Genomic DNA, 27,789 nt, shown 5'->3' on the forward strand with positions numbered 1-27,789 from the left:
TAATGTTGCCAGGATCTTTTAAAATTACATGGGCAATTATTGAATTAATTACCATGTGGGTAACGAGACAGCAGGCACCCAGAGCATCCCTACCCCAGTGAAGGAGTGTGAAGGGGGTCCATCCCCACCCCACCCCCCAGCACTCCACGTTTTAGCCCCCACCTGGGGCTGGCTGTCCAGGAGGGAGGGGAGTTTGGGAAGGAGCGGGTGCTGAACACTGGGCCTGGCCATCAGGGGTACGGGGGTGCCCCTCTTGAGCACCTCCCTTCCGGGACCAACCCAGGATCCCCTCGGGGACAACTCCTGGTCCCACACACAGCACCCCTGGGGACCAGCTCTGACCTGGGGGACCGAAGCACTTTGTGGAGCAGCTCCTGCGGGATTTTCCGGAGGTGGATCTGCGTCCCCACCAGAGGGACCAAGTTCATTTCCAGCCACTTCTCACAGGCAGTGGTGAGCTGCGCTTCCTTATACTGAGAAGGACCAGAAAAGCCAATGGGTTAAGAGATCCCTGAACTCCCAGCGCCCTCTGCTGGCCTGTAACGACACTACAAGTAGGCTCCCGGACGTGTCCTGCTGTAGACACACTCAAACCTTTTCTTCCAAACACACAAAATGCAGCAGATAACATTTTTGGAATGTTTTCTATGCTCCTGGCCATGCACCAGATTGATTTAAGTTAATCCTCACCATAATCCTGTGTGGTCGGTTCCTTATTATCCCTGTTTTTACTGATGGAGAAACTGAGGCTCCAAGATGGCTGCTCTTGCCAACGATCCAAAAACTAGCAAGTGGCAGAGCTGGGAGCAAACCCTGGTGGTGTGACCACAGGGTGGCACGCTGAAACCACGGATCGTGGAAGGGCCCGCAGGGTGTACCCCAAAGGGAGGCTGGTCCAAAGAAAAAAGTCCAAAGAAAACGACAACGGTCTCCCAGGGACGGACCTGAACAAGGTCTTAGTACCCCTTGCATGTCCTCGGAGTGACAGTCCTTCCCAAGCCAAAGAGTGGCTGAGAAATGCTGACCAGAGCGCAGAGACGCTGCCCACAGAGTGACGTTTTAGTGCCTGATGGAGTGAAGGTGAGGGCACTGCATTATCTTTGACAAAAGAGGCAGTGAGTGCCTTCTTAGAGGCCATCACAAGGGCACTCTGACATGCCGATTGTGTGCGGACTGAACTTGGCAGTCAGATGGACCTGTTTCCAGGTCAATGGCGACCTCACAGAGGAAGGCTGGGATCGGACGGCCTGGGGTTCGAGCCCAGCACCGCAACTCAGAACTGACCCTGCTCTGTTTGCTCCCCTCCTTGGGTCTCAGTGTTCTCCTCTGATAATGTGACCCTTAAGATGACATAATTTATTCCCAGTACTGACACAGTGACTGGCCCCAGGCAGGGAGACACACATAATTTCACCTGACTCCAACAAGAACGTCCTGGAAGATTGCCTGCTATTTTGGGTGAGAAAGGCTGTGCTTTTATTTGCCCTCCTAATTTTTAAGGCTTTTTAATTTCTCATTTAAAAAAAATTTTTGGTTTTAAAATGTCCTTTTAAACTAAAGTGATTTTTAAAATTGTTTCCTTGGCAAAATAAAATATGGGTACCAGTTAAGTGGGTGCTTTCAGATAGGTTTTGTTTTGTTTTGTTTTGTTTTTGGAGCTGGGCCTGGTGGGTAAAATCCCAGAGCCTGACGTGTTCTCGAAGTTCGCCAGGTGTGATGAGCTCAGTCCAGGTTATCCTCACCTTGCAGCCGGCCAGGTAGAAGTCCTTGATGGTGCTTGGCATGAGTCCGTTCATCATCATGGCCACACACCTGCAGAGAGAGAAATGTGGTTCTTGGAGACCCCCAGGCAGAGAACTTGGCAACCCCCGAGGTTTGCATCAACTCCAGGATGGTAGCAGGGGTGGAACCGAGGTGTGAAAGGGGGTGTGCAGAAGGTGCTGGTCCTGCCTCCTGCCCAGGCCCTGTGTTCTTCAGGTGCTGGCTTTTGGCAGTGAGACATGTGAGCAGAATTAGCGGGGTTTGGAGTTGGGGTACAGAAATTGGTGCTCCAGGAGGCTGACACGTTCACGTGTGCCCCCCTTCTCACTGTCATACTCATTGGCCAGGCTGCATTAGAATGGTCAGGCTTCCCCAGATTGGGGGACACAAAGCAAGCCTAAAGCATGCACATACGTCTACACACGCAGCAAGCAGGATCGCAGCTGTGCCATTGCAGGTGTGCGATGCGCAAAACCAAGGAACAGTACCAGCTGGGACTTCCAGGCACAGACCGCACCCCCCGAACACACGCGGCCTCGGCGGAGTGGGATCCAGACCTAAGCGGCCACCAGGGTGATTTTGCACTTGGCCAGGAGCTCAACTAAGATGGTCTTTGAGGTCTCATCCAGCACCTGGATTTGTGATGCTATCAGAGTAACCCAGGGCATTTCTGTTTCACTATACACTACACACACACACACACACACACACACACACACACACTGAGGTGTGTGCTGCCACATCCTGACCAACTGTACCATCAGCCTCTCAAAGGCAGGTGAGAGCCAGCCCAGTGGCGTGCCAGGCCCACCTGGATCCGACCTGTGACACCCACCACAATTACCTGGGGAATCTTGAGCAAGACCTATCTGCCCCAGGCAGGCCGAGGTTTGTTCATCTGGGTAATGAGGGCTTGTTCTCTCCAAAGCCCTTGCTACTCTGACCTTTAAAGCAAGTCGTGGAGTGGAGGAAGGAAAATGAAGGACCTGTCATTCTTAGCTCAGCCCCAGATTGCCAACGCCAGGGCTCCGAGAGTGAGCTGAGGCTAAGAATTTGGGCCCAAGGTAGGGCAGCTGGGGCTGACAGACAGAGGCTGCAGACCCTGCTCCAAGAGGGAGGTGGATCTTCCAGCTTTCAGGTCAGAGATATCAGAGCACCAGGAATCAGGAAGCTGTGATACTGTTCTCATTATGGCGATGTGGGGCTGCAAACGGGTGGTGCAGGCCATGAACGGGGCATGGGAAATCCCAGCAGAAGCCAGACCTTGCCCCAGTGGAGTTAGCCCCAGAGCCCACACGACCCAGCTCTGCCTACACCTCTGGTCTCCCACCTCCCACAGCCACCCACCCTGCAGATCGGGCCAAGCTGACATGCTGGAGTGTCTCTTCCAGACTCTGGTCCCCTTGGCTGTCACGTCCAGGCCTCTGAGAGCCTGCATCCCCAAGCTCACATGGCGTCTGCCTCCCCAATAAGTCTTCTTGAGACTCCGGATCATGTGTCTGGCTAGAGTCATTTCGGATGCCCCAAGAATGAGACACTGGCTCAAAACCGTCTTCGGGGTAGAATCTGGCTGTTTGGAGTCTACAGAAATTGACTTGAAACCGGCACAAGTCCGGAGAGATCCTGCCCTGCCCTCTCCAGGGCAGCTGATGTCCTCTCTTGACCAGGACAGGAAGTTCTTGCATTCTTTCATTTCCTCAGATAAAGATCCTGAGGCAGAGAGTGGAACAAGCCAGACGGACCATCGCTGCCCTGAATCCCTCTCTGCGTGGAATCGCCTCAGGTGCTATGAAATCAGAGAGTTAGACGATACCAGCTCGATGCCCAGGACGTGAGTGCAGTAGGCACACATCCCAGGAAAAGCCGGAGCGAAGGGACAACATATTCTAGAAAAAGTGAATCCCATCAACGATTTTCCATTTGGTTCACTTACCCTTTCATAAATGTTGCTGGAATAGAGCAGTATTACAGGATACAGGAAAGGGGAGCTCTAAGAAGTGTTCTGGTTAATCACAGGGACCTGTTTACTTGCCATTAATCATACATAACACAAAATGTTCCATTTGGGATCCCCATCCTACATTCCACTTTGCTCATTTCCTGTGCCCTGGAGACCTGTCGGGCAGGAAGCTCTAGAGAGCGGGGACTCTGTCCCTCTGGTCCTCACTGTTCCCGGTGTCCTGAAGACACCCGAGGCGTCGTTCATAAAGGAGCAGATGAGTGACTGAAGGTGTGTTGAAACAAAATGACCGGTCACTGGCCCGCAGCAAACCCGGCCTCACCAAGTGCACCTGAAGGGAGGGAGCAGGAAGGCTTCATTCCGTGGCAAGTGGTGACGTCACCACTCGCCTGAGCAAAGCAGAAATGGACAGTGTTGGGGTCCAGGTTCTGCGGCCCCTCGACCTCCTGCAAGTTCTGGCTGCTCTCCTGTGGCCTTGAGCAAGTCACTCACCTCACGAGGGTTCAGTTTTCTTGTCTGTGAAGTGGACATAGTCACGTACCACCTCCCAGGACTGCAGGGAGGATGAACGAGGTCACCCTGGCCAGGAGCTGAGGGCAGTGACTGACTATGCCCGATGCTCCTGCTCAGAGCATAGCCCCTCACCCCCTACAAAGTCCTGGAAATAGGGCAAATATAATGAGCCCCATTTCACAGCTGAGATCACTGAGGCACACGAAGAGCAAGAAACAGCTTACCACAGGGCTGAGCACAGCCCCGGCTGCTCACACCCTAGGTTTGCTGTTGGCTTTGCAGAAAAAAGTCTAATGAAAACCGGGAGCCTGAGTGGCTCGGTCAGTTGAGCGTCTCTTGATTTTGGCTCTGGTCATGGTCTCAGTCTGCCCGCGGAGGTGTGTGCGCTCAGTGAGAGGCTTGTCAGCGACCAGTGAGCTCGGTGAACTGACAAGCAAGCAGGGTGGGCGGCCTGGGGGAGGCTGGAAGGAGCTTGCTGCTGGGGCAGAGGCTCAGCCGTGAGCTCAGCACGTGTGAGTTAGGGCCTCGGTTCCTCTGCAGACTCACAGCTGTGCTCGGTGCAGAGAAACCCAGTTGTCCTCGTCCACGGAAGAGAAACGGTCTATGAATGGGCCAGGAGGCCACCCCTCTACCTCGCCCAGGGCTGGCTGGTCCCGGCCCTACGCCTTGCCAGGCTTCTTACCTTTGAAACAGGCTGCTGAACTGGAGAATGTGTGCGGAAGCCAGCACACCCAGCACGTCGTTCATGTTTATCTCCACTTTGCTCAGGTAGAGGTTCTTCAGGGCCGTGGCGAAGGCTGGGGGAGCAGCAGCGAGAGAGAAAGCCGTCATCTTGGGGCTCTGCATCCTGCGTCCCTTACCTGGGGGTGCCCTCCCCACTGGACATTCAAGTGTCCTGGGGCTGGCCGGGCAGCGATGCCCTTAGAGGAAATGTACCTGCTCGGCCCTGAGTGCAGATCCAGCCCGGGCTCCCACCCTCCCCAAAGGAGTTGAGGATGAAGCCAAGAAAAGCCGGCTCCTGCTGAAAGAACGCTGCCCTAATCCCATCCTGGCGTCTGTGCCTCAGGGGTCCTCCGCGCCCCTGGGCCCTGTGTGCTGTGCAGGGAGGGGACTGCCCCAAAATGTACAAACACTGTGTGCATGTGCGTGCACTTTGTTCTCTGGAGAGGATGCTTAGCTTACAGCAGACTTTCCTCAGAGTCTTCAAAAAGGCTAAGGACTCCTGCTAAGAGCTAGGCTGATGTCATGTCGGAGAACTGAGCTCCTGTGACCCGGGAGCAGAGGGATGGGGCTTATTCTAAGTCCGTCTACCTGGTCCCAATCAGCACGGCAGCCCAGCCCCGTGCTCTCCGAGGACAACCGGCCCGGCCAGGGCTTTCCGGGGCTGGTGTCCTGACCTGTGGGTCCGAAGACCGTGACAGCACGCAGCTGCTTTAAGACAGCCACCTGTCTCTGTTTCCAGGTGGCAGGCTGGGGTGGGAGAGGGTGAGCCCAGCGAGGGAGGGGCGTGTCCACAGCTGCCCGGGAAGCCCAGGCCGAGGGCTTCCCTGTCATCGGGTCGGTCTGACCCAACGCCTGTTGCGTTCTTCCTCCTCGGCATCCCCCACGCCTCTCTTCCAGGGATGAGCACCGCTCTCTAGCACCTTCTCTGCTCCGCTCAGCTATCTTCAACAAGGAAGGACTGAACACCCTATGCCACTTGTTTGTTCTATCGTTTCTAAATCTAGCAGGGCTGCAGCCTCCCTGGCATTTCAGCACAAGAAGACAGGTGTAACTTACCGACGTTAGTGACCAGGGGGTCATTGATCTTCAAGGAAATGATCATCTTCTTTATGGGGGGTCTTTCCTGGACATTCCCACGCAAGTGGGCTGGTAAAGGAAACAGAATGGGGACGTCAGGACCCGACAGTTGCGGTGAATTGTGTAGGATACGGCGTGAGGTCCCCTGGCCCTTTGCACAACCTTGACCTTGGCGTTCCCCACACCATGTGTTGTTTCTGCTTGCTTGTTTAGGGGATGCTTTTTTGAAATGATTCTTTATTTAGAAACAGCTGAAGACTCCCAAGGAGTGGCAAAGCCAGTTCGGAGCTCTCGTGCCCCCTCGGCCACCTTCCCCACTCATCTTACTGAGCCACCACGGCGACCAGGGCTGGGAAACGGATGCTGTCAGTGCATGAGATATTTTTTACTGGCCCCTGCCCCTCTCCCTCTCTCTCTCCCCTCTCTTCCCTCTCTCTTCAGGCCATGAGCAGTTGGAGGGCAAGAGCTGGGCCTTGTTACCTCTGTGCCCCCAGCCCTCAGCCCAGACCTGGCAGGAGATGGGACGACAGAGACCACCTGCTAAAGGGTGAGCATGGGACAGACCTAACCGCCTAGTAGCTGTCAGAACTTTGCCCCACAGACATCCAAGGACCCCCGTAATTAAGGGCTCCCAGGAGGAAGGGAAGGGGCTGCCTGGTTTACTTACCACCCCCCCAACCACTCACACTTATTCTAAAATGTGAGTTACAACACCCACGGCTCTCCTGCTTTCAGGGACATCCCAAGCCTTTGGCACAAAGCCAAAGGCCTCTAATGGACCCAAGACCATTAGTCTCTGGCTCACTGGACCCCAAAACTGCCTTCTTGTTGTTCCATAGAAGAGCCACAGGGCTCCATCCCTCCCCCATCAGAGACCCACCTGACTCCATATGGAAGGTAGCACCCCACCCCTTCCTCCCCCCTGAGTGGCTATACTTTTCCTCCCAGACCCACCGTTACCACCACCTTCTGCCACACCATGTCTTTGTTAGGCGGGCACACTGGATGGCTTCCTCGCCACTCCCTCCCCAGGCCCCGACACAGTCTTACACACACTGGTTCTCAGTAAACGTCACCCAAATTACCGGAATGAGGGGACTCTATCAGAACCCCAAGCCTCCTGAGCTCAAGATTCTGGGTAATGAAAAATGACACGAAGCAAGATCCAAGAAAGGATGTCACACGGCGAACCACAAAGACCACAGAGCAAAGGGGGAGAACAAACATCCATTCCGGCGGGAAAGCAGGGCTGTTGAGTCTCCCCTCACCGTCTCCCCTCACCGTGCTCACGGCACCTGGCTCTGTCCACGCTCCCATTCAGCAAATATTTACTGAGCATCTGCTAAATGTCAGGCCCTTTACTCCGCTCTGACTCCTTGTCCTCCAGGATTTCAGGACCACCTCCCGCCCGCACGCGGCACTCTGTCGCTCACCCGCCCTGGGGCACAGACGAGGCCGTCTGGAGGTGGCAGCTGGTTTCTGAGCTGCTCCTCACACTTTGTCATTGTTTTGTGTTGCCTTGTCCATCCCCCAGGCCCCGACACCGAGTTCCTAGCACAAGGCCTAGGCTAAGTTAAGCGCTCAACATTTGTTGAAGGAAGAAAGGAAAAATATCTGCTAGGTCAGAGTCAGTGGAAGTCAGAATTTCAGCACAGCCTGTTTTACCAAAAACCTCAAAATCGAACATGAAAGTAATAATTCAGTCATGTGCTTCGGAAGTACTCTGAAACCAAATGGTTCCTTTTTAGTAAAAGAGTACCATTTCCTTTTGGGGGTTCCTCCTAGAGAATAAAGGGGCCCTGGGGGGCGCCTGGGTGGCTCAGTGAGTTAAGCCTCTGCCTTCAGCTCAGGTCATGATCCCAGGGTCCTGGGATCGAGCCCCACATCGGTCTCTCTGCTCGGCAGGGAGCCTGCTTCCCCCTTTCTCTCTGCCTGCCTCTCTGCCTACTTGTGATCTCTGTCGGTCAAATAAATAAAATTAAAAAAAAAAGAAAAAGAATAAAGGGGTCCCGCCAAAGTGCAGCTCACCCCGGGCTCTCGGTGGCAGGAACACGACCAGCTGGGACAGCCGTGTGTGGCCAGGGCAGGAATGCGGGCACAGGGCTGCCTCTGCACGTTGCCCACCGCTCCAAGATGGCAGTGCACAAGACAGTAGCTGTGAGACCATCTAAGCTGTCATTGTGAGGCATGTTCTGCTTTCGCAGGAGCACAAAGCCTGGTGGCTATGTCCACTGAACAACATGGGCACACAGTTCCCAGGACAAGGCGCAGACCCTGAGGGTTCTGACAGTGTGGGCAGCGGGGGTCCTCATCTCTGCACCTACGCGGTTGCCCCCCAGGCAGGCCCAGCCTCCAGCAGGGGCTTGGAGCCGACTGGCTGTGTTAGCAGGGCCCAGTCTTTTCAGTGAGACCCTTCTAGAATGACAAAGACCAAATCATTAACAGTAACTCCATCTTCTCTTTCCAAATTCTCTTGCTTTTCAATGCATTCATGTCTGGATCTCCATGGCCTTTCCTTGGGGGCCTGGGGAGTGTTCTGACCTGGGTACAGGGATGAGCCTGGTCCCACTCTCAAAGACACTGGGACAAACGCTTGGAAAGAGCAAAGGAGATTGTCCAGTGAGTGTGAAGGTTGTCCCAGTGCTGGGGGAAAGCCGCAGCCTGCTCTCAGCTCCCAGCTCAGCAGGGAAGGGCTGAGTCAGAGGCCTTGTGGCCAGGCTGATTCCGGCTGGCAGCAGGGCCCTCTCTCCAGGCTCAGGGTGGGGCAGCAGCTGGGGGGCTGGCCAGCCTGTCTGGCTCTGGAATAACAGAGCTTTGCTGCCACATCCTGGAAATGTAGCCTTATCCTGACTGGCCCGCTGGTTGGCTTTGGAAACCTTGAACTTTCCATAGTACCTGTTTAGAGCCATCCTGAAATGATGCCCATCTGTTACCCAAAGAAGGCTGTGTGTCCAGAGAAGAACTTAGGGGACAAAGAGGGGAGCCTGGGGGTTACTAGAGTTGAAAATGGAGGAAACGAAAGAAAGAAGTGGCCCAAATACTTTACGTAATGACGCGAAGTTAAGAAAAGAGAAACCAAAGGAAACATAACCTCGACATTCACATGAAACCTCTAACCAGCATCCTGAGCCAGATGTCAGAACTATGCCCTCCTTCCAGAGAGCCATTCAGAAGACTCAACACAACTGTTTGCTCCTCTCGGAGAAGTAGGTAGAGTCTCCATTTCCGCCGGCTGGGCAGGATTGGGTTGTTATGCTTAAAATGAATGACATCTCCTGAGCACCTAATACGAGCCAGGCATTGTTCTAGAACCTCTCAGCTCTACCATCTCCAGGCTTCAATGCAGCATAGTGAGAACAATCATTCCCATGTTATAGCTGTAGACCAAGGTTAAATCTGTGATGAGGTCACACCATGGGCTTTGCTCGTATCGGCCAGAGTGACCTTGGTCCCCAGAGAGATGACCAAACGCCAAGCTGGGGACCCTCAAACCAGACGGCATTTGGAGCTCTATGGAGGGCACCTGTAAGAAAATACCTCGCAGAAGCCTCTCCAGTTCTTTTGTGGGGCTTGTGGTGCCCTGGGCCAGTGCCATCAGGAAGAGCTTGGCCAAGGTCTCAGACTGGAAAAGCTGGGGCTGGTGGAGTTCCCATTTGGAGCCCAGACATGTGAGAATCACGTCTACGGAGAGAACGCGGTGATGAGTAAGCGGTTTCATGGCGCCCCTTCCAAGAGACCTGTCAACTCCCACCCACCATCTCGTCGCAGTCACAGAGCAGATGGGCAGGTGGCTTTGCTGGGCTGCTCCAGGAACAAAGCAATGAAGACCGCGTGGGCTTCAGGTCACTCACTGGCCCCCAGTGGATCCAGTGAGTGGCCTCACAAGGTAACATAGATGGAGAAAAGAATCCAAGAGCAGCTGACGCATAGCTGTAGGGCTTCGGAGGCACATGGGCTGCTCTCTGGCTAGGGAACTGGAACGGCTTCACGGGGAAGGGACACTGGCTGGGACACGTTTGGGGACCTCACCATGCCCTCCCGTTACAGTGTTTCTCACCCTTGGCATTCTTTGTATTTGGGTCTGCGTACTTCTCTGTCACGGGGCTGTTCTGTGCCTTGTAGGTTACTTAGCCACACCCCTGGCCTCTACCCACAGGATGCCAGGAACACCCTCCCCACTAAGTCGAGACGATCCCGAATGTCTCTAGGCATCGCCAAATCTCCCCTGGGAAGGGATCTCGCTACCCAGTCCCCTGTTAAAGCTACTGGCCACTGGTGCTTAGTTATTGGCCACCTGAAAAGTGACAGTCAAGTGCAGCTCCAAGGCCCATCCCCAGGAGGCAGAGACCTTGTGAGCCTCACTTTCCTCGAGGGAATGGGGAGCCCCAGAAAACCCAGCTCACAGGTGTGAAACAGGATTACAGAGTAAAGGAAGCTTTTTGCAAACTGGAAGGGGCTTTATGCACAGGGCTTTATCTCGTCCTTGGATAGCATAGGTGATTAAAGAGAGAGCCTTTGACAAGAGGCCAGATGGAGGATCCAAGGATAGATGGTCAGGTGAGGCGGGAGGGGCCGTGGGCAGACCACCTCTGCAGGCTGAACTCCTGTCAGCGCAGAGCTGGGGGAAGAGGGTGGTGCTCGCCTATCCCCCCCAAACCCTTAACCTCAGTGTTGGATAAGACTTTGAGAGCCCCATCGACTTGTTAATGGCCTTGCCATTACTTTGCCTGAGTGAGCTCAGGCATCTCCTATCATTAACACTGTGATTCACTAACCCTACCCTATGACACTGTTCCAGGCTGGGTTCAGAATGCGGGCTTGCATCTCAATCTCGGGCCACCTCTGGTCATGCTGGGCTAGAAAGTATCCCACCCGTTCGGGTGATTTTAGGCAGGAGCAGCATGGAGAAAGCGTGTCTCCTCCCCGGACACCCACAGCTGCCTTTACAAGGGCACATGCATGGGAGACGTCACTCCCAATCCCAGAAGTCTTTTCCCTAAGCCAGGAGATGTTCTCAGACTACTTCTCAGGGCCTCCAGTCAACCAAAACCCACAGGCAAGGAAATCAATTAGCCTCCTCTGGGGAAGAAGGCTGGCTCTGACCTCAGGCAGCTTATCTTTAAAAAAACTCCTTTAAGGGGTGCCTGGGTGGCTCAGTCAGTTGAGAGGCTGACTCTTGATTTTGGCTCAGGTCATAATCTCAGGGTCAAAAGATCAAGTCCCACATCCTCTGCCCTCAGCAGTGAGTTTGAGGATTCTCTCCTCCTACCCCTTTACTCTCCCTCTCTAGAATAAATAAACAAATCTTAAAAAACAACAACAAAACCTCTCTACGGAGCAGAACTGTCCCGGCCTGGTGAGGTTCAGTGAGCCTTTGCCTAGCAAAACAGACCTAGCCTGGTTCCTCATTCTCAATCAGGAAAGTCCTCTTGGGCAAGTGCGGAGGTGATGTCCAGCTCATGATTGGTTAGAGCGAAAAGGGACGGAGAAGAGCTGCCCATACTTGATGGGGTTTCTGTTTAGTCTTCATTCCAAACGCTGTTTATTTACATCAGCATGTTTGCCTTCCCTGGGGCCATTAGCATATGAAAATGTGTTTGCCAAGCCTGGTTCCATTCATCATCCCATGGTGTGTCTGACAAATATTTACAGCGCCTGTTTATAGTTACACGGTGTGCAGTGGACAGAAACTGGGACTTACAGACCAGTGACCTGGCCTAGAGTCTGGTTTCCTTCTCTCGAAACCACAGCTGGCCCTGGGTGCAGTGACATTTGATCGAATCCACCGGTGACAAGCACTCACCTGCCTCCCCACTTGGGATGGTCTTGTTCTTCAAGTTCCCCAAGAAAATTTTCTGAATTTGTGAAATGCATAACCTCGAGGGAAAATACAAACAGAAAATTCAGGAGTTAACACTGACCTTCTTCGCCAACTGCCACACACATCATTCCAGTGGAAGTGTCCCTATGGCATCCATTCATCTAGCTTAGGTCTAGTCTTAGGTCACCATTTGTCTGCTGGTTTGATTATCTGTAAGCTTTGTGGCTGGCTCGAACACCCATTCCCATTTTCAGTTTGCAGATAGGCTTTCCTGAGAAGGTAGTCGGAATTATATCCAGTTGCCTGAATGACTCCCCTCTCGTTGAGTGTCTAAAACAATGTCTAGCATAGAGTATGTATTCCATAAACACCTGCTAGAGAAAGCAAGAGAGGGTTCTGGGCACTTCTGGGAAGTGACTCACCGACACTTCTGTTTAGGGGACATGCACGCCGCAGTCTCGAAGTGTCCAGAAACTAAACTCAGATTTTATGCCAAACCACTCTGCTCTTTCTCCAGCAAATGCTCTTTCACCAGTCTCCAGTTGCCCAGGCCAGCAGGCTGACGGTTGTGACATCGGATCACTCGCCTAGATCTGACAAATAGCAGATGTCCCTGCCCCCTTCCTGCTGTAAGCCACATCCAAGCCATTATTATCTCCCTGAAATCGTGGCCAGTCTCTGGTCTCCAGGAATCTCCCCTCAGATATACAGTTGATGCCGCATCTTGAGAACCATGTGCAACGCACATCTGCTCTCGCCTCTCTCCTGCTGAGAATCCTTCCGTGTCTTCCCGGGGCTCTTGGGGGAAGCCCACACTCCTCAGCATGGCTCGACCCTCTACGATCCCTGCTCCAGCCCTTCTCAACAGACTGAAGCCACCATCTCTCACTGTCATTCTCTTGGACCCACAGTACCCGCTGCCCTGAGTGCTGTCCTCCTGACCTCGTCACTTGATGAGCTCCTACTCACCCTCCTAGATGAGCTCAGCTGTGGCTTTCTCTGGGGAGACCGAGCAAATGGTCCTTCCACTGACCGCCCTGGAAATCCCCCCATCGGAGCTCCATCTATTGTGTCTTGTGGTCACCTATTTGCTCATGTGTCCTCCACTCAAGGCTCTGCATTCCACAAAGACAGATCTGGCATTTATTCATTGCTGGAACCCCAGCATGGGCACTATGCAAGTGCTCAGTAAGTATCTATTCAATGATTGAATGATGACTAAGGTAAGATACCTTCTCATGAACACTGCCTTCGTCCCGTTGAGCAAGGACATGAAACACAGTTTGAGTCACATAGTCCCAGCTTGAAGACAGTCCATCCCAAGAAAGCCAGCTGGCCAAAGGACATTGGATGACCACATCTGGTCTGTGTCACTTTTACCATGCTGTTTTCCAAGGGTTCCAAGAACCCTCGTGGCCAGGGTACATAGAGGAGGGCCTGGGTGGGGGAAACCATGTCCAGAATAACATTGACCACAATCTGCCCTTTCCAAGTGGAGAGGGTAGCTACTAGTGACTCAGCCCCAGAAAGGCAGTGAGAGCTTGAGGTATTTATCCAACAGGAGTAGTGGACCTGACCCAAGCTAGCCTCAATCCTTCTGGTGGCTTGGGTCACACGTCTAGTAAGAGTTGGTCAAGGTCAGGGGTTCAGACTGTGATCTCAAAATGGAGCAATGGACTTTGGAAACTATGGGCAATGCCCATGAGCTCAACTACCCTCACAAACATCAGTGTCATCGGCTGAACCAGACAACAGAAGTAACCTCATTGCCTTCTCCTGGTGTATGGGTCCTCGCCAAGATATACCATCTATCATGCGGGCTCTGCAGATTCCAAGGGCTAGGTTTATTTTAGGACCATTGGAAAAGTTAATGGACTAAATGGCATCTGTGAGCTGTCCTCTTCATTCTTTGGGACTAGACAGCCTGGGATAAAGTAGCACATGGGAAAACTGGGAGCATGCTATTAGGTTGGGGACTCGGTCTCCCCAGTCATGACCCATGATGGAGAAACAAGAGGAGGAGGAAGAAATTCTCTATGTGTCTCATGGATGGAAGGACTTCCTGCAGCAAACTGTCCAAAGGGCTTTTGGCTTAATACTGACAAGTCCAATGTGATGTCCTGTCCTTGACTTTGAGTTTGACCATGTGGCTTGCCTTGATCTTAGCGGATGTGATGTGGCTGGAAGTTTGGAAAGCACTTGCACCCCTGGGCTTGCCTTTGTCCTCTGCCATTATCAGCATGAGAACACGCCCAGCGAGTCGACCATCTCAGGAGGAGGACGAGAAGAGCCTGGGTCAGCTGACCACCAGACCCATGAGCGATCAGCCTTCCCAGAGTATGTCCTTGCCCCAGCTGGCCTCTGGACCCACGGCTTCCTAGTGTCACCAAGGAGAGAGGCGCACTGTGCCACCTGTGTGTGTAGGCCAGGTGCCTTGCTTTGGGGGAAGGTGGTAAAAGGCAGAGTGAAAAATGGGGCTGTTGGCTGGCAAGAGCACAGGGCCGGCACACCCCAAAATGAAATCACCAGGACCATTAACTAAAACTTGCTCAGACGAATAAAATCTCCATTTACACATCATCTAATTTTCTCTAGACACAGCGCTAAGCATTTGCAAGGTACCGGGTGATTTAATCCTCAAGATAACGCTTCCAGAAAGATGCTCTTATCGCCATTTCACAGGTGAGGAAACTGAGGCTCAGAGAGGTTACTCCACTGGCTAAAGGTTACAGAGTTAGTAAATGGAGGAGAAGGAACTCTAACCCGTCTGACACGTTACTTTTAATAGTCCTGATACCCAGCACAACTGCCACCACCCTCTGGTTTCTGTGCCTTGCCTCTCAGTCCACCCCCAACCCCCCAGTTTAGCTCAGCGATTGCACAGACGGAGTCCCGGAGACGTCTGCTCCTCCTGCCCAGCCACACTCATCAGCTTTCCAGATCAGTTTGCTTACACTCCTGTCACTGAGGAACACCATGCATTTTAACCCTAAGACTTCTTCAAGGCCCTAACCAGACAAAAAATAAAATAAATATACAATAGAAAATAAATTCAAGATAGTTTAAGGCTAATGCCCCAAATGGCAACTCACAGCACTCACCTTTTCTAATCTGGGGTCATCCGAGAATTAAGGCGCCAACCACAGATGGATTTAATTTACCCAAGTGTGTGGAGGAGAGCCGCCGGGGAGGGGGGTGGGGATTGGAGCAGGGCTGGTCTGGGGCTACCAGCTCAGCCAACAGGGAGCGAGCGGCTCCTCTGTGCCCGGTGCTTTCTGGGGCACAGGCCGTTTGCTCACGAGCCAGGTACCACCAGCCCAGGGGGGAAACGGCACCAAGTAAAGTTCAAAGCACCAGGGAAGTGACTTCTTCCTTCTGCAGTGGGGTCTGGCTCCATGTCCCAGGAGAGACCAGAAAGCACTTGTCACAGGGAGGAGGAATGCTAAGCCAGCGGTTAGAATGCCTTGGGAAGGAGGGAGGAGCCAGCTTGTCACACATGGGGTGTCACAGACATCTCAGACATCCTTAGGGGAAGTGGTGACCCTGAAGGCTGGTACCAACAGCAGCCCAGATGAGCCCATCTGCCCAGGTAGAGCGGCCCAACTACAGGGTCCTTCCCAGAAATGCTTGTCCGTCCCCTGCCCCCCGCCGGGGCAGTCCCGGCCGCCATGGCCTTTGATCACCCTACCTGTCTGGGTTCTTCAAAACTTCTTCAAAGTCCACGTTCAAAGCCTTGCACATCTGGGAAAGTCCTAGCAGGTCCCCGGAGAAAGCCTCTCTGGGAAAACGCCACCGGTTGGTCGAGCCAACCATCCGGCGTTCCAGCCGAGCTTTGCGCTGCTTGGGAGGCAAAGGAAGGCAGAAAGTCCTTTTTGAACCTCTCCCAAAGGCCAGGTTTTCCAACGTGTACATCAGAAAGAAAATCAAGACACATTTGAAAACACTGGCTGATTTTCAAACATGGCCAGGGTTTCTCAGGAGCCATCCTCTCAAGGCCAATATTGTACTCAGTAGACAGAGGGGTTCAAGGAACATAGTAATTAGGATCTAGAACAGAAGGTTCCAGAGACAACAGGTCAGGAGGCAAGATTGTGTCTTTGCGGGCGGTGCTCAGGAGCCCACGGGGTTGGGGGGGACAGGATGACATTTCAAGAGACTCTTCCTTACGTGTTTATCCTCACTGGGGATTCGGAGAGACACCAAACTGAGAGATCCTAGGTGGGGACTGTTTTTCTCTCTTCTTGTAAAAGACACAAAACGTAACATTCACTGTTTTATCCATTTCATCGCATACCACTGAGTGGCATCTGGTACATTTACAAGTTGCACAGTGATCACCACCATCCAGTTGGGGGCATTTGCGTTCCCCCAAAAGGAAACCTTATACCCATCAGGCCCTCACTCCTAACCCCTTCCCCCAGCTCCTGGCAACCAGACGTCTGCTTCCCGCTTCTATGCATTTGCTCTGCTGGACATTTATATAAATGGAATCAGACATGGGGGCTTTTAGCCTTGGCTCCTTTCCCTTGGCATCATGTTTTCCATGTTCGTCCCTGTGGGAGCAGGTATCAGAACCTCATTCCCTGTTAAGGCTGAATAATATTCCAGGGTGTGGAGAGACCACATTTTGTCTGTCCATCCATCATCTGATGGACAAGTGTGTCCTTTCCATCTCTTGGTGATTGTGAGAAATCCTGCTGTGAACGTTTGTGTACAAGTTCTTGTTTGAACACTCGTTTTCAGTTCTTTGAGGTCTATACCCAGGAGTGGACAGCTGGGCCACTGGGCAGGGACTTTGACTTAGAGGTTTCCTTGAGGTCCTCGGGCTCAGCAGCCTCCTTAAGGGAACAGTACAAGGTTCAGCGTGGCTGGGAGCCTCAGACTTGGTGGCTGGAGGAAAGCTAGCCGGGGAAGGTGTACCATGAGGGACCCAGAGATGTAGATGTGGTTGTCCCTAAGCCAGGCCAGTCCCTGGAAGGGTGATAGGGAGACCAGGGGCCAGGGAATGGAGAATTTAAGGTCAAATCTTGTTATCGCCACTAAAAGGTTGTATGGCCTTGGGCAAGTCATTTAACCTTTTGAGGCTTTTGGTCCTCATCTGATGATGGCCATGGCAATGGTGATGATGTTAAAATGATAAGAGGAAGTCTGGGAACTAGGTTTCAGTGTCTGGAATATGGTGGGCGATCGAACAGTGTGGAGTGTGAATCTGATGCAGTCCTGTGGGTGTTGGGCTCTGACAGGAGGGTCAGCCAATAGAGCTGGGAGTCAGGACTTATACACAACCCGTCCCCTCGTGTAAACGCGGTGACAGAGCTGTAAGCAGGTGCTTCCGCGGCTCGCCATGAGCCCACGCTACTCACTGGATGCAGCATTTTCATGAACGGTCGTGGTGACGACACCCAGGGGAGGGCAGAAGAAACACCTGGAAGACAAGAGAGGTAAGGCTGACATTTTCAAAAACTCTCCAGAGGGGCTCTTCAAACAGGGGATTGGCCTGAAGAGCCTGTATTTTGCCACAAAACAAGCAATAGGAGCAAACTTCCAGGGTGGGTTATTTGTCAAACTGAGAGACTCTCTGACTTTTTAAAGCCCACCAGGAGACTGACCATTCTTTGCTCTTGCGCCGGAAATGTGGCTCGGGAAAAGCCAAATGGGAGATGAGCCACCACGCTTCGCCCCTTTGCCGGGGGGTGGGAACCGAGGTCTCTAAGTGGGCTGCTCAGATCATCTGCTACTCGCCAGGGTCCCTCGGCTTCCAGGCCCCCTACCCCCAGCCTGGAGCCCCCGCAGCCCCTCCCTGCCTAGTCCAGGCAGCACAGGACCCGGGGGGTGCCCCAGGATGGCCTCCGTCTCTAACAGGGATGAACAGCCCCGGCCGTACTCACGGCTCCGAAGCCCCCTCGCAGCCGCTGGGGGTGTGGGAGGGGGGGTGTTCACAAGAGAAGTGGGTTGAACAGAGGCAGTCCCGTGGCCTTGGTCTCGGAGTGACAGGATCGATGTGGGCCGCTCGCCTTCTCACTCTGAATCCTGCGAGCGCTCATGACATGCGGGGCTCGCCCTGTTCTTTCTTAGAGGCCAAGGTGCTTTGGCAGGAGAGTTTGCCCTTGGTTTCCTGATTGTGGGCACCACGGCAACCGCAGGAAAGGTTCTGAGCACTTCCTGTTCCAGGCCCGTCTCAGCAGGGCTGGGGGCTGCGGGCTGCGGGCAGGGTGGCGTCTCGCAGGCTGCGCCTGCCCTCTTGCCCCAACGGTGCCGTGTTTCCTCCCAGCACCTGAGGTAACCTGGAGGTCCGCTCGAAGGGCCTCAGGGAGTGTCCAGCCCCAAGTCCGCAGGCCTCCTCTGTCACGTGAGAGGATGGTTCCGGAAGGTTCTCAGATCCGTGCCAGGTTGGGCATTCTGGGGTGCTCTATTTCTGGCTCGGGCATTCAGAAATGTTTGGACAAAAATATTTAAATAAGAATTAGAGAGTTTTACGTTATTAAAACTATGCCTGATGATTTATTTTGTGGAGAGATGATTTGTAGTCCGCTCTCTCCAGGAACGAAGATCTGCCTAAAAGTCAAGAGTTTTCATGCCGGGGGCCAGGGTGGAAATTTCCAGGGGCTCAGTGACCTGGTCTGCAAAGCCCAGGCCCCAGACTGACTCGGAGATGGAGAGGTGGAGGCACATCCACCATGCCTGGAAATCTTGGTCCATCAACGTCTCAGACCTCCGGCCCCGGGCTCTCCGAAATCCCAGCCACAGCAAGAACCACCAGGAGTCTGTGCAGCTCGTGCGACCTGGGACTGGCTTCCCCCAGGCTCCTCATGTGCAGCCTTTCCTGAGTCGTATAAACTATGAAGGGAAACAGGAAGGTAAGTGCTTTGCCTACTTGCAACTGAGTCCCAGAAACCATAACACCCTCCACAGACAGGAGGCTTCTCTAAATGTCCCTCCCTCCTCACCCTCCGATCTGTGCTTCTACCTTTCCTGACACCCACACTCTGCTGGGAGGAGTTTCTGTGGGGTGCTCTATGGTGGCCTGCCCATCCCGGCTTCCCCACGGGACCCAACAACCAACCTCAGCTCTTAGGAACCGCTCAACAGACGTCTCTTGACTTGGATCGTTGGATGTACCCGTCCCTACCCACCTCGCTGCCTTTGCACATAGATGACCACTGTGTGTGTGTGTGTGTGTGTGCGTGTGTGTGCATACACACGTGTTCATGTATGCATGTGTCTGTTTCTTGTGGGTCACAATCCCATCTCAACAGGTGGACAGATTCCTGCTTTGCTGCTCCCTTCCCTCCACTCCGAACTTTTCTCAGCTACCTGTCCCTGGAATGTAGGCCCCCATGGAAGGTTTCAGGGAAAGAGTTTGAAGTACCTTGTCATGGACCATATCGTCCATCGCAGGCAAGCCCAGGAACACCCTCTGGGCACCACCGCTGGGGCTCCGCTGAGAGCTGGGCCTTGCGCGCCCTCTAGTGGCCACTCGAGAGAAGCATCCAAGGATGCCATGCTCCCCATTCCTAAGCAGGACCTTGGCCTTGGCTGTGTCTCTCTCTCCCTAGAGGGTCTGACCTCTCCCCAAAGCCCTCTGCACATACATCCTCCATAGAGCTCCAGGGAGCTGAGCTATTAGGCAAAGGCAAAGCCAACTAAAACAAATAAATGGAAATGACTCCCAGCAGGTTTCCCCAAAGGCCTTTTCCAAGTGGTACCCAGTGTTCCAGAATATATGCCCCAGAATACATGGGCCCAGTCAAGCCAGACATCCCAAGACCAAAGAATTTCAGACACCAAACTCCACTGAGCACAGCTCTCAGCTAGAACCACCTTGTACCAAAATCTCCCATGCCCGTTACAGGGGGATTCTGGTGGGATATCCACCTTCTCGGCATTCCAGGGACGAGCTGCTTCCTAGCTTACGAGAGCCCATTTCAGCCCATTTCATCCAGTCACCCATATGGGGAGAGAGTGGAGTACAGAGTCAAGAGCCCCTAATTCCGACCCTGGTTCTGGCACTGACTAGCTATGTGTGACCTTGGACATGACCTTCACCTCCCTGAGTGGAAAGTTGACCCAGAGGCTTGGGATCCTGGTGGGTTGGAAGGTGTTACCCTCAGAACCTGAGTGCTGGCTCTAAGGACCCTCATTTTAAAAGACTCAGAGCCCAGGACACTGTGTGTATGCAGCGGGAGGTTCCTATGAGTCCCCAAATCTGGACAGCCTGGCTCCCCAGGGGAGAGGGGGCACCTGCACCAGGGTCTAGGCTGCGGGGGAGGGGGTGAGATGGGGAGCCTGTAGTTGAAGCCTCTGGCTGAGGCAGTGCACGAGCCTGAAGACCGGCAGGGGCTTCCACCAAGAAGCAGAGGGTGGGTCCTGCCCTTGAACTGCGTCCTATATGGCCAGGAGTGGGGTAGTCTCAGCGCCAAGTGAGGAGCCCTGGATTGGCTATGACCCTGGCCACTGACTTGCCACGTGAGCTAGGGGCAACCTTCTCTCTGGCTCTGGGCTTCACTTGCTCATCTGTACAACAGAGCTCACACGGAACAATTCCTCAGCTCTGTCCCTGCTCATCCCATTATCCCCAGGCTCCCAGGTTGGTACAACCAGGACTGGGGGAGGGGTGGGGTGATGACAAAGCGTACTGGCCTAGGGCTGGTCCCATCCACACCTTTAAACAGAGCTTGAGGGTCAAGTTTGTGGTGGGGGTTGGGGGATGAAATGAGAGCTCAGCGGAGGATGAGAACCACCTGTGCACCGTTCCAGCCCCTGGGACGTTATTCGCTTGCAATTGCTTTAAATTTATCTTACTGATGAAGTAACATTTGGGCATGCTGGTTTATTTCTAACACGCATTCCATTCACTACATAACTATTTTTAAAAGTCCTTTGTGAGCTGCCCTGGAAAATCATCTTTCTGGATATGCACTTCACTTGTGGACATTGGTCTCTGCCCTTAGGAGGCTCGCAGGGTCAGGGGGATGGACAAGTCAAAGGTCAAGCTCAGTCGGCTCCAGGAACTCACAGGAGGGCAGCCGTCTGCCGTAAGCATGTCGGTGTATTCTGCTTGACGTCTTGACGTCTTGCTGACCTGGGGGGACTCTCTGACCTGCTCGGGGTTAGCCAGTTCCTAGAGCCAGTAAAGCAGCTGCCTATTAGCGAGTTCCCACTTGCAAGCCAGCCAACCCAGAGCCCACATCCCCATCACCTCTTTTATTGGCTTTCACATTCAGGGCTGCTGTCCCCCGACCCTGATCACCCCAGGGCCAGAAAACCCCTCCGGCCCAGAGCCTACTGAGATGATGTCAACTAGCCAACCCTAAAGTGATCGACTCCTCTCACCTCTTCCTTCCCTCGGGAACCACAATGGAGTCTCTTATCTACATCTTCCCCTTCTCCTCTGTCTCAGGACCAACACTGGTGCTTCCCTACGTGATCCTGCCTGGCACGGCATACCCTCTTCTCCGGGGAACTGTGAGTCACCAGCTGTCCTCAATGACACTTGTCTCCTGGTCTGTGGGCCTCATCATGCCTGAGTAATAATAAAACCCACATTTAAAAACACTGACCCAGGCCTGGGGGTTCAAGGAGGGTTCCTTGGAGGAAGTGGCATCAACAATGAGCCTTCAGGGAATGGGCTGAGGAGACCAGATGATGGGGCGGGGGCGGGTGTCCCCGGTAGAGGGGTCAGGACCTACTAAAGAAATGACCGTGTGCCTCATTGCACCGTACGGAATGGGGATGGGGGAAGGAGCTTTGTCTAGCCCCACCTCGTTGATCTCCATGTTGTGTTCCCCACTCCTAATAAACCCAAAAGATGTGAATTCTCTGTATTCTGCCCTTGATGCTCCAGCCAAGGGGACACAGGAGCCCGGCCATGTGCAGCAGCCTGGGGAGGGGCCACAGGTCCGCTGAGGGAAACACATGAAGACCAGGCAGAGCGGAGCCCCTCACTCACACCCGCCTAACACTGTGCCCCCTGGGGAGCCCCACGGCCATTCCCAGCTACTGGACCAACAGCAAGGTTTCGTCACCCATAAACACAGGAGCAGAGCCAGCCCGGACTCAGGGCAGGGCTGCCAACCAGTCTAAGGACAGAATGGCTGTGAGGACCCCTGCGGGCACGGGGGCCTCACTTCCTTCCCTGTGCCTTCTCTGCCCACCGCTGTCTGATGGGCCTCCTTACACAGGAAGCTGTCGGCCGGAGGGATGCTAAGGACCTCACAGGCACAGAAGAGTCGAGGTCCCGTCCCGGCTGCCCCATCTCCCAGCCATGTGGCTCCGTCAAATCCCCAGGTTTTTAACCTCCCGGAGCCTCCGCTTCCTCCTTGTAAAATAGAGGTAAGAACAGCCCTTAGTCACCAGATTGTTTCAAGGCCAGAGAGCGCAAACCCCAGGGAAGCCCCAGCGCCTCGAATGTAAGAGCCTTTTCCTCCTGCCAACCCTTCCCTGCCCTGCCCGTGCGCACACCTGCACCCTGCCCTTGTCGGAACACCCACCCCGCCCTGTTCCATTTTTCAAGTGGAATGTCCTGGAAAGCGGAGAGGCTTGGCTAGAAAACCTGAGCATCCTACCAGGGCCGACATTAAGTGAGAGAAGTACCGTCAGGGACCCTGAGCCCCCACTCGGGCCTGTCACCTTGTCACCTGTCCCATGCACAGCACAGATCACTTCTCTCCATGCCTGGAGTGGGTGGGGGGTGGGGTGCTCCTGGTGTGGACTTGGGTCAGACCTCACAGCTCACACCTATGGGGCTGGCCCCCAAACTTGAAAGAAAAACAGTCTTCCCCCGCTGAGTGCCCCCATCCCAGTCGCAGTGACCACCTCCCTCCTCTCCATCTCCTTCCCCACCCACTCTGTCTTCATGAGTAAACTTAGTATCTCAGTCACGTCCTCTGCAACTTGAGAGCCCTAAGGAAATGCTGAGCCAGAAAAAAAAGAAAAAAGAAAAAAAAAAAGAAAATGATGTTCAAACTTCAGGATTTTAACTGACTTGGCAAACTGAGTTTCTAGGAGCCGCTGAGAATCTCGGAGGTTGTCACGCCGGCAGCCGGGGAGCTGGGATGGGGGTCGGGTGCTCCCTTTTCGTGCTCTTCCCACTCATTCAGCACCTGAAATAGTCCTCAGCAGCCGTCACGTGCGTGACCGTCTGCAAACACGTGTGGCATTCTAGAAAGTGAACGCAGGACCAAAAGCAGCTGATCTCAACCCACAGGGGTTCCCAAGGCCGGCACTCTGCGGGTAGGTCTCGCGAGGGAGACTGGCACCCCGGCGGGCCTGAAGCTAAGGTGGGGGCCGAGCGTCCTTTCAGACAGCCAGGAAGCCCAGAGACGGACCGACGCCTGGAAGGTTATCTACTGAGTATGTGTGTGCATTGAGTGTGGATGGGGGAGGCTGTGTATTTTAGTACAACCGTAGGGAAGGCCTATTTGGCCTTTGGTTTCCCAAACTTTAAAAATGTGTATAATATTCCAGAAGGAGAAAAACCGCGTGTGATACCCGGGAGCTGGCCTGGCACGCCTGCGAGGCCTTGCTGTTCTCCTGCAGATCACGACCGGTCTTGCCGAAAATCGGTGTCACAGTGGCCACACTGTGATGGAACAGGAGAAAACAGGCCCATCCCAGAGTCAGTCTGGACACACACAGAACCTGTACATCACAAACCACAGAAAGCACAACAGCCTTCCACCCTGGCTAACATATACCAGCAACTACTGCTTCTTTACCAGCAGGTTTGACCTTGGTCTAGATGAGAAGTGCTGAGATGCCCCACCTGAGAACGGCCTGCCCCGAGGGCATCCAGCATGGACCAAAGCCCTGCTTCCTTCCGTCTTCCCCAGAAGCCGGGACTCAGTCAAGCCCGGTCCCTCCTGCCTCCCTCACCGCGCGGCCCCACGGCTCCCCCTGGCGGCTGTCCTCCCTCACTGCAACGAGCCGCACGGCCAGTTTGCTCAGCACACGTGTTCCCGGTTCACCCAGGTTATCCGCTTTAAAAATTCAGCCCAAGGAAAACTCGTGTTCATAAATGCATGCACGTAAGGAAACTCAACGGAATGCGCGAGCATATAATGACCGCAAACCATTGGTCTCTGTGTAAATGTCCATCAGCGGGCGGCTGCTTACACGCATTTTGTGACCACGAAACACACGCAGTCATTCAACATGATGACAATAAGGTGTATTTATTGACAGAAAAGTCTGCATCACATGATGGTTACATTTTAGTATCACATGAAAAAAGGGTTTATAAAACGGTGCACAGGGTCATTGCAGAACTCCAACTAATCTGCCTTTATAAAGATACATATTTCATACACTGAGAAAAAAGTATAGAAAAATCAATATAAAAGCATTCACAGTTATTATTTCTTGGTTTGGGGATTATGGTTTTTTTTTCTTACCTGCATCTCTAGACTTTCTAGCCGTGGAAAAAAAAATTTTTTTGAAGATTTATTTGAAAGAGAGAGAATATGTACACACGAGTGGGGTGGCGGGGAGAGAGACTGAGGGAGGGTGAGAGAGAGAGAGAGAAAGAGAATCTCAAGCAGACCCAGCACCGAGTGCAGAGCCTGACGTGGGGCTCGAACCCATGACCTTGAGATCATGACCTGAGCCAAAATCGAGAGTGGGCTGCTCAACGGACGGAGCCAGCTGGGCGCCCCTGGGAATGTTTTACTTAGGTAATAAGAAAAAGAGGAACTTTCAAGAGCTAGGGGCCAGGCTGTTCTGAGAACACAGCCGAGATCGGAATTTGGGGTGAGCATGGAGGAGGGGTTTGGTCTGGACAAGGGTGCACTGGGGTGAGGGGACACAGTTGTGCCCCAAGGAGGGGAGACGGGACCCAGTAGAGGTGGCTGGGCAGTGGGAGGAGGCCAACCCCTGGCCATTTCAGGGTCCCTGCCGGGTGGGGTTCAAGGGGGAACAAGAAACGGGCTTTCTTTCCTTGTGCTGCCTGGGGTACCTGCCCCACCAGGCATCACGGGGTCCTACAGCCACGGTGGCTGGGCCCGAGGAGGGGCACCCAGAGCTGAGGGCCACCAGGGGCTCAGGGCTGCTTTCCAAGCTTATGCTGCACACCACACCCCCCACTGGAACACTCAGGGTTGGGGGGGGGGCACAAAAACGCCTCCAGCACCGAGCACCACTAGCTGCGAGTGTGCCCTTATGTGGAAACTGAGTCTTCATAGATGTAATTGAGAATGCGGGGAGGAGATCATCCTGGATTTGAGGTGGGCCTGAAATCCAGAGAGCGGTGTCCTTACAAGGGAAGGGAGAGGAAACTGAGCAGAGGTGACACGAGTGACGCAGCCACCAGCCACAGGATGCCAGGGACTGCTGGCCACTATCCAGAAGCTGCGAGAGGGACAAGGAACAGGCTCTACCTCAGAGCCTCGGCGAGTGGGGGCGGGAAGGGGGGAGAGAAGGGGGGGAAAGTAGGAGACGAGAGTGGGGGGAGAGTGGGGGAGGGTAGAGCGGTGGGTGCAAACCCCAAAGACACTCTGATCTGGGACTTCTGGCCTCTGGAACTGTGAGAGAAAACATTTCTCCTGCTGAGTATGTGATGTTGTGGCAGTCCTAGGAAACGAAGACATCTTCCCACCCTCTCACTGCCCTCCAGTGATGCCCGCCTGTCAGCTTGGGGGCCCCAAGGTGAGGAGCAGTTAAGGAATCTAAGGGCGGGCGCGTCCCGATTTCCTCTCCGACTCGGCCTCGCTACTTGTCTCCCACGGGAAACCGCTCGCCCAGGCCTGGTCTGTTAGAGGGAACTGGGCAACATTTCCGTGTTGATGGTTACACGCTAAGGAACACACAGGAAGAGGGACAGCCTGCCCCCTCCTCGACCCAGTAAAGGGAAATAGACATTCCCGCAGCAACTCAGAGAGGCTTTGTAAAAACAAAACCTGCGCCAATTCAATTTAAGCATTTAACCATTTAAGCAGCAAGTCGAACCTTCCCGTTAGCTTCCATCTTACGAGCAGCCACGATAACGAAGGAAATGTTCCTGAAGCCCCCGGACAAAGAAGGGAGCCAGACAGAGAAGAGGGAAGGGCCAGATCTGATACGATTTTAACAAAGGCCAGAAAAGACTCAACCCTTCCCAGAAAAGAAATCATAACCACACGTATTGCCAAGATCCAAAGGAAAAAAAAATTTATTTACAATAGAGAATTTTATTCGAAACATGCATTTTTTTTAAAACAAATCAGCAAATGCAGATCAAGTTTACACTCCTTAAGGCAAGAGTCCCTGTGCAAGCTGTACATGTTCATATTAAATCCAAAAGACGCTCACCCTGGGAACTCATGTACAAAGGGCAAGGCCAAGGTCAGCGACTTGTCTTTTATTAGAGAATCAGACAATCTCCCTGATACAGGAACTCTGAGGTCAACTTGCTATGAATTTATACTAAGAAAATGCAAACCAATAGCAAGAAATTCTGATAGTCTCCTTAGTACTGCATACAATCAAATCAACGTTATTTAGAAAGGAAGTACAGTAGTGCATACGAAAAAGTGAAGACAGAGCCTGTCCGACGTAACAGGAGGGACAGCAGGGAGCCGACGGTCATATTGCACGCAAGGGTCAAGTCCAAACATTTGGTTCAAAGTTAGCTTTTCCCCATTTTGGCAATCAGTTCATCACAAATCTTGGTGAGTTCCTCTATCTCTTTATTCTGAAAGTGAAGACAAAAAAGAAAGAGGTTGCTGAAATCTCCTGGCTGTTGGAAATCAAGCCCATCGGAATGAGCTTTGGGCTTTTCAGGGGTGTGGGGCCCTCCAGGCTTCTGGGTCCCCCCTGAAATTATCTAACGCAGGGAGAGAAGCGACATGGAGACACATCATCTAAGCACACATCCCAACTCTAGCTCTGACCTTGAGCAAGTAATATAACCTTTCTGAGCCCTGGTGTCCTTATCTCTACCATGTGGAGGATGGCATCTCTCTCTCTGAGAAGGGAGTGAGGTCGGAAGGTAAATAAAGCTCCCAAGCACAGTGACCAGTGCCGGGCAAAGGCTTCACTGGTTTGGGTTCGCTTGTATTTGCCTCTGAAGGACGTGGACACAAAAGTGTGCTCCAGGGTGAGCTCTTGGGTGGTTTACTTGAGAAACGCCACCAGGAGGGGTAAGCGATTCTACTTGAATAGGGTTGCTGGCATTATTTAGAGGTCCCCCAATGAGGGGGTGCTGTGGATACGGGGGAGTCGAGCAGGGAGATGGGGGTAGATGAAAGATGACGTCAGGTGCTCCTTGCACCAGGTCCTGCCTGTGCCCGGAAGCAAGGGAAGCCAACCACATGCTCATCTCGCACCAACGATCTGGAAACACCGTCCACGCTCTAAGTACTGGGATCCGAAGGCCCGAGTCCATTCCGAGGCAGGCCGGGCTTTGCTCCGATGCAGATCCGCTTCAACCACCGGTGTCGAACAGTGCTCTTCAAAGAGGCTAGATCTTTCTGGTATCCCAGGAACCTACTGCAGCCAGTTTTTTGAGGGCCCTGCAGAAGGTGAGTCCTAACCACAGCCCTCTCCCCTGAGACTGTACTGATGCCCTTCCTTGGAAACCGTGGAAACTTCTTGAGACACGGTCCCGCCTGGAGCCACGTGTCCTGTGTTTCCAGGCTGGGCTCCGGGCACCACCCGTGACTGTGTCCGTATCGGGAAGGGCCGGTAGAGGTCCCCAGGAGAAGAGGAACGCAGTCCTCACTGCAGTGCAGCCACCAGTCCCGCCGGAAGAGAAACACCTGGAACAGCAGCTTGGCTTACGCCCTTCTAGAGTCTCCAGCTCCAAGAGGCTCGATTCTGAGAGGAACTGAAACGTCTGCTGGAAGACGTTCTGCGGGAACGCGGCTCTGTGAATCCTGGAAGGACTCTTGCCACGATGGCATCTGCTGGAGCGGCTGATGGGGACTTTCCAACCTCCCGTGTGCCGGTCACCAAGCTAACC

General features: G+C 53.5%; 2 protein-coding genes across 8 annotated transcripts in view; both read right to left on the bottom strand.

Annotated features, from left to right (window-relative positions):
- The window catches only part of BTBD16 (BTB domain containing 16), a 41,422-nt gene extending 24,177 nt beyond the window's left edge, over positions 1 to 17,245 (bottom strand). The window contains exons 1-8 of one of the 2 annotated variants that reach the window (XM_032882207.1): positions 17,219 to 17,245; positions 15,544 to 15,692; positions 11,838 to 11,911; positions 9,572 to 9,715; positions 6,014 to 6,103; positions 4,917 to 5,031; positions 1,743 to 1,812; positions 343 to 473 (exon numbers count right to left, since the gene is read on the bottom strand). In XM_032882207.1, coding sequence (XP_032738098.1) covers positions 343 to 473; positions 1,743 to 1,812; positions 4,917 to 5,031; positions 6,014 to 6,103; positions 9,572 to 9,715; positions 11,838 to 11,911; positions 15,544 to 15,692; positions 17,219 to 17,236 — 791 coding nt within the window. In that variant the 5' untranslated portion in view covers positions 17,237 to 17,245. Of the gene's footprint in view, positions 1 to 342; positions 474 to 1,742; positions 1,813 to 4,916; positions 5,032 to 6,013; positions 6,104 to 9,571; positions 9,716 to 11,837; positions 11,912 to 15,543; positions 15,696 to 17,218 lie in introns of both variants that reach the window. The other variant, XM_032882206.1, reaches the window with a different exon arrangement.
- An 8,730-nt stretch (positions 17,246 to 25,975) lies between these two features.
- The window catches only part of TACC2 (transforming acidic coiled-coil containing protein 2), a 204,190-nt gene continuing 202,376 nt past the window's right edge, over positions 25,976 to 27,789 (bottom strand). For all 6 annotated transcript variants that reach the window (XM_032882158.1, XM_032882157.1, XM_032882159.1 and 3 more), the window contains one exon: positions 25,976 to 26,520. In XM_032882158.1, coding sequence (XP_032738049.1) covers positions 26,455 to 26,520 — 66 coding nt within the window. In that variant the 3' untranslated portion in view covers positions 25,976 to 26,454. The remainder of the gene's footprint in view (positions 26,521 to 27,789) is intronic.

This window comes from Lontra canadensis, unplaced genomic scaffold (genome assembly GCF_010015895.1).
Source record: "Lontra canadensis isolate GAN:19392208 unplaced genomic scaffold, GSC_riverotter_1.0 scaffold79, whole genome shotgun sequence".
In the NCBI taxonomy this organism is placed as follows: domain Eukaryota; kingdom Metazoa; phylum Chordata; class Mammalia; order Carnivora; family Mustelidae; genus Lontra; species Lontra canadensis.